This window comes from Bufo bufo, chromosome 6 (assembly GCF_905171765.1).
Source record: "Bufo bufo chromosome 6, aBufBuf1.1, whole genome shotgun sequence".
NCBI lineage: Eukaryota > Metazoa > Chordata > Amphibia > Anura > Bufonidae > Bufo > Bufo bufo.
Window position 1 is genome coordinate 361,284,152 of NC_053394.1, and position 13,122 is coordinate 361,297,273.

The 13,122-nt window shown below is 44.0% G+C and overlaps 1 protein-coding gene across 2 annotated transcripts in view; it reads right to left on the bottom strand.

The window, feature by feature from the left end:
• Window positions 1-11,170, bottom strand: part of RAB37 (RAB37, member RAS oncogene family) — a 51,695-nt gene extending 40,525 nt beyond the window's left edge. For both annotated transcript variants that reach the window (XM_040435723.1, XM_040435721.1), the window contains exons 1-2: window positions 11,023-11,170; window positions 7,141-7,251 (exon numbers count right to left, since the gene is read on the bottom strand). In XM_040435723.1, the coding sequence (XP_040291657.1) occupies window positions 7,141-7,251; window positions 11,023-11,082 (171 nt within the window). In that variant the 5' untranslated portion in view covers window positions 11,083-11,170. The remainder of the gene's footprint in view (window positions 1-7,140; window positions 7,252-11,022) is intronic.
• Between the last annotated feature and the right edge of the window lie 1,952 nt (window positions 11,171-13,122).

A 13,122-nucleotide genomic window follows, 5' to 3' on the forward strand; every position in this document is an offset into this window, starting at 1 on the left:
TAAAATAGTGGCAATTCGCATAAAACTGTGTGCAAATGCTGAGTGTCAGAAGGTGCCTGCCAGAAATGCCAGGCCAGCTGCAGGTTCTCATTAGGGTGTATACAGATGGTACTGAGAAAAGCATGCTGTGTTTTTTGCCCAGTTTTTGATGCAGTTGCCTTATTTAAAATTTAGTTAAAACTAGATTCATGTGGTTTCAGCAACAATGGGGAATAGCCTTCAATATAGATCAGAGCGGTAATAGATCCAGTGCTACCGGTCCGGTTCTGCTGATCCAGTGATTGGCTGCAGCAGTCATGTATTGTCACTGCTCTAGCCAGGTAAACGGCGCGGCCGGGAGAACCGGAGAGCCGGCAGCGGCACCGTCAGCCATAAGTGATCCTGTTCAGCGGCCAGGTCAAAACTGAGATTTCTCTTGGGGTCTATACACACAAATAGCGGCTTATTGCTGGGAAATCACTGCAAAATACTGCATGTTTTGCCTGAATTCAGCCAAAAAAAAAATATCATACACACAGTTATGTCACAGAACAGAGATAATACACACAGTGATGTCACAGTACAGGGATAATACACACAGTGATGTCACAGAACAGAGATAATACACACAGTGATGTCACAGTACAGGGATAATACAGTGATGTCACAGTACAGGGATAATGCACACAGTGATGTCACAGTACAGGGATAATACACACAGTGATGTCACAGTACAGGGATAATACACACAGTGATGTCACAGAACAGAGATAATACACACAGTGATGTCACAGTACAGGGATAATACAGTGATGTCACAGTACAGGGATAATACACACAGTGATGTCACAGTACAGGGATAATGCACACAGTGATGTCACAGTACAGGAATAATGCACACAGTGATGTCACAGTACAGGAATAATGCACACAGTGATGTCACAGTACAGGATAATACACACAGTGATGTCGCAGTACAGGGATAATGTACACAGTGATGTCACAGTACAGGAATAATGCACACAGTGATGTCACAGTACAGGAATAATGCACACAGTGATGTCACAGTACAGGGATAATACACACAGTGATGTCACAGTACAGGGATAATGTACACAGTGATGTCACAGTACAGGAATAATGCACACAGTGATGTCACAGTACAGGAATAATGCACACAGTGATGTCACAGTACAGGGATAATACACACAGTGATGTCACAGTACAGGGATAATAAACACAGTGATGTCACAGTACAGCGATAATACAGTGATGTCACAGTACAGGGATAATACACACAGTGATGTCACAGTACAGGATAATACAGTGATGTCACAGTACAGGAATAATGCACACAGTGATGTCACAGTACAGGGATAATACACACAGTGATGTCACAGTACAGGATAATACACACAGTGATGTCACAGTACAGGATAATACACACAGTGATGTCGCAGTACAGGGATAATGTACACAGTGATGTCACAGTACAGGAATAATGCACACAGTGATGTCACAGTACAGGAATAATGCACACAGTGATGTCACAGTACAGGGATAATACACACAGTGATGTCACAGTACAGGGATAATGTACACAGTGATGTCACAGTACAGGAATAATGCACACAGTGATGTCACAGTACAGGAATAATGCACACAGTGATGTCACAGTACAGGGATAATACACACAGTGATGTCACAGTACAGGGATAATAAACACAGTGATGTCACAGTACAGCGATAATACAGTGATGTCACAGTACAGGGATAATACACACAGTGATGTCACAGTACAGGATAATACAGTGATGTCACAGTACAGGAATAATGCACACAGTGATGTCACAGTACAGGGATAATACACACAGTGATGTCACAGTACAGGATAATAAACACAGTGATGTCACAGTACAGGGATAATACAGTGATGTCATAGTACAGGGATAATACACACAGTAATGTCACAGTACAGGGATAATGCACACAGTGATGTCACAGTACAGGAATAATGCACACAGTGATGTCACAGTACAGGATAATACACACAGTGATGTCACAGTACAGGGATAATGTACACAGTGATGTCACAGTACAGGAATAATGCACACAGTGATGTCACAGAACAGGTATAATACACACAGTTATGTCACAGAACAGGGATAATACACACAGTTATGTCACAGAACAGAGATAATACACACAGTGATGTCACAATACAGGATAATACAGTGATGTCACAGTACAGGGATAATACACACAGTGATGTCAAAGTACAGGATAATACAGTGATGTCACAGTACAGGGATAATGCACACAGTGATGTCACAGTACAGGGATAATACAGTGATGTCACAGTACAGGGATAATACACACAGTGATGTCATAGTACAGGGATAATACACACAGTAATGTCACAGTACAGGGATAATGCACACAGTGATGTCACAGTACATGGATAATGCACACAGTGATGTCACAGTACAGGAATAATGCACACAGTGATGTCACAGTACAGGATAATACACACAGTGATGTCACAGTACAGGGATAATGTACACAGTGATGTCACAGTACAGGAATAATGCACACAGTGATGTCACAGAACAGGTATAATACACACAGTTATGTCACAGAACAGGGATAATACACACAGTTATGTCACAGAACAGAGATAATACACACAGTGATGTCACAGTACAGGGATAATACAGTGATGTCACAGTACAGGGATAATACACACAGTGATGTCACAGTACAGGATAATACAGTGATGTCACAGTACAGGGATAATGCACACAGTGATGTCACAGTACAGGGATAATACAGTGATGTCACAGTACAGGGATAATACACACAGTGATGTCATAGTACAGGGATAATACACACAGTAATGTCACAGTACAGGGATAATGCACACAGTGATGTCACAGTACAGGGATAATGTACACAGTGATGTCACAGTACAGGAATAATGCACACAGTGAAGTCACAGTACAGAGATAATACACACAGTGATGTCACAGTACAGGGATAATACAGTGATGTCACAGTACAGGGATAATACAGTGATGTCACAGTACAGGGATAATACACACAGTGATGTCACAGTACAGGATAATACAGTGATGTCACAGTACAGGAATAATGCACACAGTGATGTCACAGTACAGGGATAATACAGTGATGTCACAGTACAGGGATAATACACACAGTGATGTCATAGTACAGGGATAATACACACAGTAATGTCACAGTACAGGGATAATGCACACAGTGATGTCACAGTACAGGGATAATGCACACAGTGATGTCACAGTACAGGAATAATGCACACAGTGATGTCACAGTACAGGATAATACACACAGTGATGTCACAGTACAGGGAAAATGTACACAGTGATGTCACAGTACAGGAATAATGCACACAGTGATGTCACAGAACAGGTATAATACACACAGTTATGTCACAGAACAGAGATAATACACACAGTGATGTCACAGTACAGGGATAATACAGTGATGTCACAGTACAGGGATAATACAAACAGTGATGTCACAGTACAGGATAATACAGTGATGTCACAGTACAGGGATAATGCACACAGTGATGTCACAGTACAGGGATAATACAGTGATGTCACAGTACAGGGATAATACACACAGTGATGTCATAGTACAGGGATAATACACACAGTAATGTCACAGTACAGGGATAATGCACACAGTGATGTCACAGTACAGGATAATACACAAAGTGATGTCACAGTACAGGGATAATGTACACAGTGATGTCACAGTACAGGAATAATGCACACAGTGATGTCACAGAACAGGTATAATACACACAGTTATGTCACAGAACAGGGATAATACACACAGTTATGTCACAGAACAGAGATAATACACACAGTGATGTCACAGTACAGGGATAATACACACAGTGATGTCACAGTACAGGGATAATACAGTGATGTCACAGTACAGGGATAATACAGTGATGTCACAGTACAGGGATAATACACACAGTGATGTCACAGTACAGGATAATACAGTGATGTCACAGTACAGGGATAATGCACACAGTGATGTCACAGTACAGGGATAATACAGTGATGTCACAGTACAGGGATAATACACACAGTGATGTCATAGTACAGGGATAATACACACAGTAATGTCACAGTACAGGGATAATGCACACAGTGATGTCACAGTACAGGGATAATGTACACAGTGATGTCACAGTACAGAAATAATGCACACAGTGAAGTCACAGTACAGGGATAATACAGTGATGTCACAGTACAGGGATAATACACACAGTGATGTCACAGTACAGGATAATACAGTGATGTCACAGTACAGGGATAATACAGTGATGTCACAGTACAGGGATAATACAGTGATGTCACACAGTGATGTCACAGTACAGGGATAATGCACACAGTGATGTCACAGTACAGGATAATACAGTGATGTCACAGTACAGGGATAATGTACACAGTGATGTCACAGTACAGGATAATACAGTGATGTCACAGTACAGGGATAATACACACAGTGATGTCACAGTACAGGGATAATACACACAGTGATGTCACAGAACAGGGATAATACACACAGTGATGTCACAGAACAGGGATAATGTACACAGAAATTGTGGCAGCTCTGCTCCCGAATTTGCCGATTGAAAACCGTGGACGGATCTGCCGCATTTAAATCGGAAAATTGCAGCAGGGACCATAATCCACAATGGATTTTTACATTGGTCAATCCATCGCATGAACCCAGTCTAAATTTTCCATAGCCCGCAGTTCAATCCTTCATCGTCATCAATAACTGCTTGGGGACGGGCCCCCTTATTTGTAGGGCCCCATGACCCCTGCGACCCTCCATACTCCTTAACAGACCGCTGTTGTGGGCCTGACAGGGTGATACACATCTGAGAAACACATAAGACAACCAGCGGCATACATATCTGCTATCTAACGGCTGTCTGACGGATGTGATCACACAGGATGGAAAAAAGAAAGAAAAACGGAAAAAACGGATTTATATCTGTCAGCCAGGACTGTAAAGAGGAGCCGTCCCCTCTCCTGACATGTCTGGTTCAGTAAAGAATTGTATTCCCCATATAATAATAATTCTGGAGCATCTATTCTTATGAGTCTATGTTATACCATTCCTCTGTTATTCCTCCTGGAAATGTATGCATAAATCGACATCTGGATGTTACCAGGCGGTTCCCTGCACAGTCTGTCACCGGTTAAACCGCGTCAGACTGCGTAGGAAGACAACCTTACTGACAAGGGCACAGTAACGCCCAGTTGTTCATTTATTCATACATTTCCAGGAGGAATAACAGAGGAGCTCTATGAAAAGATGCTCCAGAACTGTTATTTCTTTGGTATTTACTAGAACAGACATGTCAAGAGAGGTGACGGCAGATTCTGGCACACTAAGTGGTACAGTTTTACCTATAGCGCCCCCCCCCTTCCCTGTGACTTTGGTCATGGTTGGCTGCAGGACTCGGTCGGGTGCCTCCGGCTGGTCTGGTGAATGATTTCCTGGATAACATCTAGCAGAAGTAAAACCAGACCTGGGGATTTTTTTGTGTGTGCTTTTGAGGGTTTTGCAGTTTTTGGTGCCGGAAAAAACAGAAGCTCCAGACTGTACATAGAATTGTATACTACATTTTAAAGGGCATCTGTCAGCAGTTTTGTACCTATGACACTGGCTGACCTGTTGGCAGCTGAAGGCATCTGTGTTGGTCCCATGTTCATAAGTGTCCGCATTGCTGAGAAAAATTAGGTTTTAATATATGCAAATTAGCTTCTAGGAGCAACGGGGGCGTTACTATTACACCTACGCTCTACTCTCTCTGCAACTGCCGCGCCCTCAAAGTCAATAAGGCTAGGTCTACACTGCAACATGCGACATGCTGCGACTGTGACGCGACAGTCGCAAAAAATCCATTCGAGATGCAGTCGCAGCATGTTGCATGTTGCAGTGCGACACCATAGACTGCCATTATAAAAATTGTCGCGCGACATTAGTGTGCAACAAAATGTCGCGCGACAAATGTCGTTGTGTAAACGTAGCCTTAAAGTGCAGAGGACGCGGCAGTTGCAGAGAGAGCAGAGCCGCTAGGTGTAACAGCAACGCCCCCGTTGCTCTTAGAGGCTCATTTGCATATAATAAGACATAATTTTTCTCAGCAATGCGGACACATATGAACATGGCACCAACACAGATGTCTTCAGCTGCCAACAGGTCAGCCAGTGTCATAGGTACAAATCTGCTGACAGATGCCCTTTAGGGCTCATGCACACGACGCGGGCCTCAAAAAACGGATCTGCAAATAATACAGATGGCGACCGTGTACATTCCGTATTTTGCGGAACAGCTGGCCCTTCATAGAACAGTCCTATCCTTGTCCGTAATGCAGACAATAATAGGACATGTTCTATTTTTTTGCGGAAAGGATATAGGGAAACGTAATGCACACGGAGTAACTTCAGTTTTTTTTTTTTGCGGACCCATTGAAATAAATGGTTCTGGAGATGGTCCGCAAAAAAAAACAGAACGGACACGGAAAGAAAATACGTTCATGTGCATGAGACCTAGCGTTTTTTTCCCCATAACCTCCATAGACCTGAATGGAGGGAGCTGTATTCCCTACAAACAATACGTTTTTGTGTTTTTGTGTCATTTCTCTTCACTTGCATTGCACTTTTTGAGTCCATGTTTTTTTTCTTCAAAATTCAGCATGTTCAGGGTAAGGTTTTTCCCATACTCTTCTTTATAGAGAACAATTCACCCGGGAAAAAAAGACAGGTCAAAAAAGTGACAAAAAATAATCTACGAATTTCCTGGTGTCCCCCAAAAACTAGGTGTGAATCCAGCCTAAGGGCCTTTCTTTGGCCGTGACCGTATTGCGGCCCGCAAACAACAGGTCCGCAATATGCGGGCACCGGCCGTGTGCACCCCGCATCAAGTGAATCCGCAATATCGGTGCGGAACGGAGGCAAGGAACCCCATGGAAGCGCTCTGTAGTTTCTGTCCGTGCCTAGAACATGTTGGATGGGTCTGGATCTGTGTGCATGAGCTCTAAAGGAGTTTTCCGACCCCCTAAAAAATAAAAACTTCTCTTACCGTGAATCCTATGCCCACTGTAGATGTAAACGATCCCGGGATAAATTTGCCCTGGTCAAACTGCACAAGCAAGGAGGTCTTCCCCACCGCGCTGTCTCCTACCAGAATTGTCTAATTCAAAGCAGAAGGAAAAATATAGGTGAGTAGAGAAACCGTATTAGAACGAAAAGCTCAGGAATCCATGTTGGGATTGTCAGGGATATACATAATTTTTTTCCTTTACAAAACAGCGCCACCCCTGTCCACAGGCCATGTGCAGTATTGCAGATCAGCCCTATTCACTTCAATAGAGCTGAGCTGCAATACCATGCACGGCCTGTGGACAGGGGTGGCGCTGTTAGGATGAAAGCAGCCATGTTTTTCTAATCCTGAACAATCCCTTCAAAGGTGCATCCCAGAAATACATGATTGTGGGGAGCACAGCCCGAATTTGCCTGGACTGTCTGAAAATTCGGGACTGTCGGTAATCCCGCGCTCAGCTATTTTCGGAACTCCCATAGCGGCGAACAGAGGGTGGTCGTCATGCGCGGTGTGGTCTCCCTTTACTTTGAGGGACCCGTTCTGGAGGTCGGAGTGGGTCGCAGAGGTGGGAATTGTACCTATCTGACATTAATAGCATATCCTAGCGACCAGTTATTAAGCCCCGATCCCTGGCATGGAACGCCCATTCTAGGTGAGGTTTGCATTAGTCCTGCCCTTTTTTTTGCATGGAACAAACAGGATTTGCCGGAAAATTCAGGACTAAGTACAATGGCAAACAGTCCTATGGGTCTGTGCACGGACTGAAAAGTTGCATAAATTGGATTGTCTTCACCATATTGGAGTGCGGAGTTCTCCTTAAGCCTCCTGCACACGAAGGTGTGCGCCCCGTTGCCGTATTGCGGACCGCATTTGCGGATCCGCAATACACGGGTGCCGTTCACTTCAATGGGTCTGCAAATCCAGAGATGCGGAATGGTGCGGGACGGAAGCACGGAACGGAACCCTACGGAAGCACTACGGAGTGTTTCCGTGGGGTTTCATCCCGTACTTCCGTTTCGCAAAAAGATAGAACATGTCCTATCTTTTTTCGGAACGGCCGGATCGCGGACCCATTAAAGTGAATGGGTCCGCGATCCGCTGCAGCTGCCCCACAGACGGTGTTCGTGCATTGTGGCACGACCACGAGGCGCACACGTTCGTGTGCAGGAGGCCTTAAAATTAGGACTTCTGGAATGGGGCTCCTACTTCAGCACACAGTCAACGACAGACTGCTGTTCACCACACTACGACTCCTATCAATAGGGGCAGGAACAGTGGGGCTCCCTCCATGGAGGCAAACCATGCAACTGCTATGGGGGTAGGGGGAGTCCAACACCAAACTCCTTCATCATTTCCAGAATCCTTCATTTTCATTCAGCCACCACTAGGGGGAGCTCAGTACAAACAGATTATTATAGCTCCTAGACAATGGTATCAATTCCTATGCACCAAGCTCCCCCTAGTGGTGGCTGAGGGTAGCCAATTTTCTAATATATTAGAATCTAATATAGTATATTTATATTATTATTATTTTATATATTATATAATATATATCGTTATATCACTTGTCTGGTGTAAATACATAGATAAGTACAGTATGCTGAGTGCCAGATGATTGGTCACAGGTCACATTTAGCTGACTGATAAAATGGGCGAGGCCAAAAGTGTCTGTTCTTAATTACAATTTTCTTAAAGGATAACCGTCATATTTTTTATTTATTTGCTAGTTTATTAGAGCTAGGCATGTGTACCTGAGTAAGGGTACTTTCATACCAGCGTTATTCTTTTCCGGCACTGAGTTCCGTCCTAGGGGCTGAATACCGTAAAATAACTGATCCGTTTTATCCCCATGCATTCTGAATGGAGAGCAATCCACTGCTCTCTTTACCCTTTGGATACCGGAGTTTTTATTTTATTTTTGCGTTTTCATTTTTCTTCCCTATTTTCCGTGAGCCATAACTTTTTATTTTTCCGGTCACATAGCTGTATGAGGGCTTATTTTTTGCGGGACAAGTTGTACTTTCTAATGCCACCATTATTTATGGCATAAAATGTTGTGGGAAGCGGTAAAAAAAATTCCAATTGGGATGAAATTGGAAAAAAACGCAATCCCTCCACCGTTTTACGGGTTTTGTTCCCACGGCATTTTGTTTACGGCAAAACTGACCCATGCCCTTCACTCTCTGGGTCAGTACGATTATAACGATACCCCATATGTATAGGTTCTTTATGTCTAAATAGTGTAAAAATAAATGTAAACTTTGGAGAATTTCTTTTTTTATATCACCATATTCTGACCCCCATAACTTTCTTATACTTATGTCTACTGAGCTGTATAGGGGCTCATTTTTTGCAGAACAATCTGTATTTTTAATTAATACCATTTTTGGAGTATGCGTGACTTTTTGATCATATTTTATTAAAAATTTTGTGTAAGAGCAGCAATGAAAAAATGGCAAATTGGCCATTTTGACCCTTTTTTCCATTACGCCATTTGATGTATTGGAAATGTTTTTTCTCTATTTTAATAGTGTGGCCATTTTCGGTCACAGTGATACCCATGATGTTTATATTTATTGTTATTTAGGTATTTATTTTTTAATTATACGGAAAGGGGGGTGATTTAAACTTTTATATATTTTTTTACTTTTTTTTGTGACCATTATGTGCCTCATATATGAGCTTATTACATTTTTAAAAAAATTTTAAATGTCGGTTTATCAGGAATTTATTATTAGCTTATTTTGCTCTCTTTTGCTCATTTCTTATCCTGGCCTGCCATCTTGTGTCCAAAATAAGAATTGCAGTTTGAATACTGCTAGCTTACTCAGTAAAGCTACCAGTATTCAGCGCAACTATCTATGCCCGGATTGGAAACACGGGGCATAGGTAGGAAACCCAGAAGCGCGAGCTTCCGGGTTTTTGTGCATTTAGGTGCCGTGATCTCACTTGATCACGGCATCTAAAGCATTTAATTACCGCAATCGGCATTATTGCCGGTCGCGGTAATTAGCCGCAGGTCTCTGCTGTATGAAACAGCAGAGATCTGCCGGCCATGACGCCCGCTGCACGTGTGAGTGGCCGTCATGTTTACTCATCGCACCAGCGCCGTACATGTATGGCGCTGGTAGCCTAAGGGTTAAAAGACCGTTGCTATGGCTGATCTGTCTCATCTGCCTCCATTAGGCTTTAGAGTGAGGAGGTGTGTCTCTCAGTAATCCAATCTGATTGGCTGGCAGGAAGCTGCTGGCTACAGCAAGTTTGTATGTGACCTAAGGGAAAGCAGTTTTGGCCTCAGAGACCTGGCAGAGGAGCCATATTGAGAAGATCCTCATAATGTAGGTTTCAAAACAGCCAGGGGAAAACTCAAGGAAAACAGTGGTAAGTGAAGAAACTAAAGATTGCTTTATGCATAATGCTGCTGCTGCAGTAACCTATGCTAAAATAGTTTTTTTTTTAATGAAAATATGACAGTTACCCTTTTAACTAAAATTTCTTCCACTTAATAAAAAAAACTGTAAATTTCTCACTTGGCACTTTGCTTCCTGCATTGCCTGGGAGAGATTGGCGCATGTGTACTGGGAAACTGGGTGGGGTCCATACTAAGTGGGGTCCATACTGAGTGGGGTCCATACTAAGTTTTGCTATGGGGAGACTATGTTTTTAAACATGGGAGCGTTCCCTCGCACACACGCCTTATTCATCCGTTCTCACATTTTTCCACCCCAAGAACTTCATCTTACAATTACTGTGATGTGCAAATGTATTTTACTATATCTTATTTATGATGATGACATAATCATAAGGCAGAACCCCGCAGCTACAGAGTATATCATGATCTGTATGTGTGGTGATACACACCTTATGCTGGAGGTCCTCGTTGTAGCCGGAGAGCTGCTTCATATCAGCCTGTTCCTCCATTGTGTCTGTGCGGTTCCTTCCAGGCGCTGCTGCTTCCCTCAGACCCGTCTCAGTTGCCTCTGTAGCAAAGTGAGCAGCTCTGCCTTTCTTGTAGACGTAGGGGGTGGATGCGATGGGGGGGGGGGGCTCCAATTCCCATCTGACTGTTACATAAACCGTGCCAGGAATAGAAGGAACGCTGCGAGGAATCATATTCTCACGCCTGGACGGTTATCATTATTCATTTTATGGTCATTTTTACATTGTTATATTATTATATGTAATACAGTGTATTATACTGTAGGAATGGTTATTATTATTATTATTATTATTATAATTATAGAATACGTGTCTTTCTTCCTTCCTGGGTAATGACAAGCCTCTTCTTCCTTCTCGTTTGCTTGTTATGAGTAAATGCAGCCTGGCATCTTACCACTTACCATTTAACTCCTGAGGTCCAGACAAGCAGCCGATAATAGAAGAGTTCTTTACTGGTTCTTTTTGTGCCATCTCCAAGGCTGGTCAGTTTGGCCAAAAGCCTTCTGTACAACCCTACAACACCCAAGCTTTCCATGAGTGGGGTATTGGTTCTGCAGTGACCCAGAGGATCACTGCAAAGGGTTAATTTAATGGTAAAAAGTTAACCTTATGCTACAGAGTCAGGGCTCATGCTACAGTATACGGGTATCGGCCGCGTGCACACCGCGATGCGGACCCATTCAGTTGAATGGGTTCGCAATCGGGATGGTCCCGTGCGGAATGGAGGCACGGAACCCCACGTAAGCACTATGGAGTGCTTCCGTGGGGTTTCTCTCCGTGCCTCCACACCACAAAAAAATAGAACATGTTCTATTTTTTGTGCAGGGCAGACGGATCAAATTGGATCGGTCTGGATCCATATGCGACAGCCGCACGAATGGTGACCATGCATTGGGGACCGCAAATCACTAGGATATGCCCCCATTGTCTGATAGGTGCGGGTCCCACCCCTGGGACCTGCACCTACAAGGGGAACGAAGCGGGGAAGGCTGTGACTGGAGGTCTCCGGGTTTCCACCACCAAGCACTGTTCCGCGCTGCTCCCATACAAGTAAATGGGAGTGCACCGCGCACGAGCAGCCCCTGCTCCCACTCATTTCTATGTGGCAGACGGAAATAGCCAAGCCAGCGCTTGCCTATTTTCGGCGGCCCCATAGAAATGAATGGAGGGCGGTTGCGCATGCGCAGTGCGCCCTCCATTCATTTCCCGGCTCCGTTCTCGTTGTAGGTGCAGGTCCCAGAGATGGGACCCGCACCTATCAGAAAATAGGGTCATAACAATATGCCCCCCATTGTATGTGATGGGAAAACCCCTTTAAATGGGGTTTTCCGAGACTTTAACTACTGATGATCTATCCTCTGTAACTGATCAGTTGGGGTCCGACACCAGGGACCGCCATCGGTCAGTTCTGCTCAGCAAAGACTCATGGGCCAGCCCATCACCCTGGGAAACTGGACCAAAGCTGCCAGTGTTAACTATTTGTTGCCCATACATAATCATTTGGGATACATAGTGCATCCCGAAACCCCTGCCGATCAGCTGTTTGAGAAGGCAGCAGTGCCGCGGCCTTCATTCAGCTCAGTCTAGAGTAGACCATGTGATGTCACGTTCATCAGTCACATGGCTTAGGCAAAGCTCAGCCCCATTGAAGTGAATCGGGCTGAGCTGCCATACCAAGCACAGCCACTATCGAATGGATGGCGCTGTGCTTGGTAAGAATGGAGAAGGCTGCTGCACTACTAGGAGCACTGGTGACTTTTGAAAAAGCTGATCGGCAGGGGTCCCGGACCACCACCGATTAGATATCGATGAATGACCTATCCAGAGGATATAAGTCATCAGTAGTAAAGTCTGATAAAACCCTTTTAAATGTTGTGGTTTTTTGTTAAAGTACTTATTTCATTATCCCACATGGTTATGTATAGACAAGAAATAGTTAACCCTGGCAGCTTTGGTCCAGTTTCCCAGAGTGATGGGCTGGTTCAGGAGTCTTAGCTGAGCAGAGCGTGTCTGAGCTCCTGA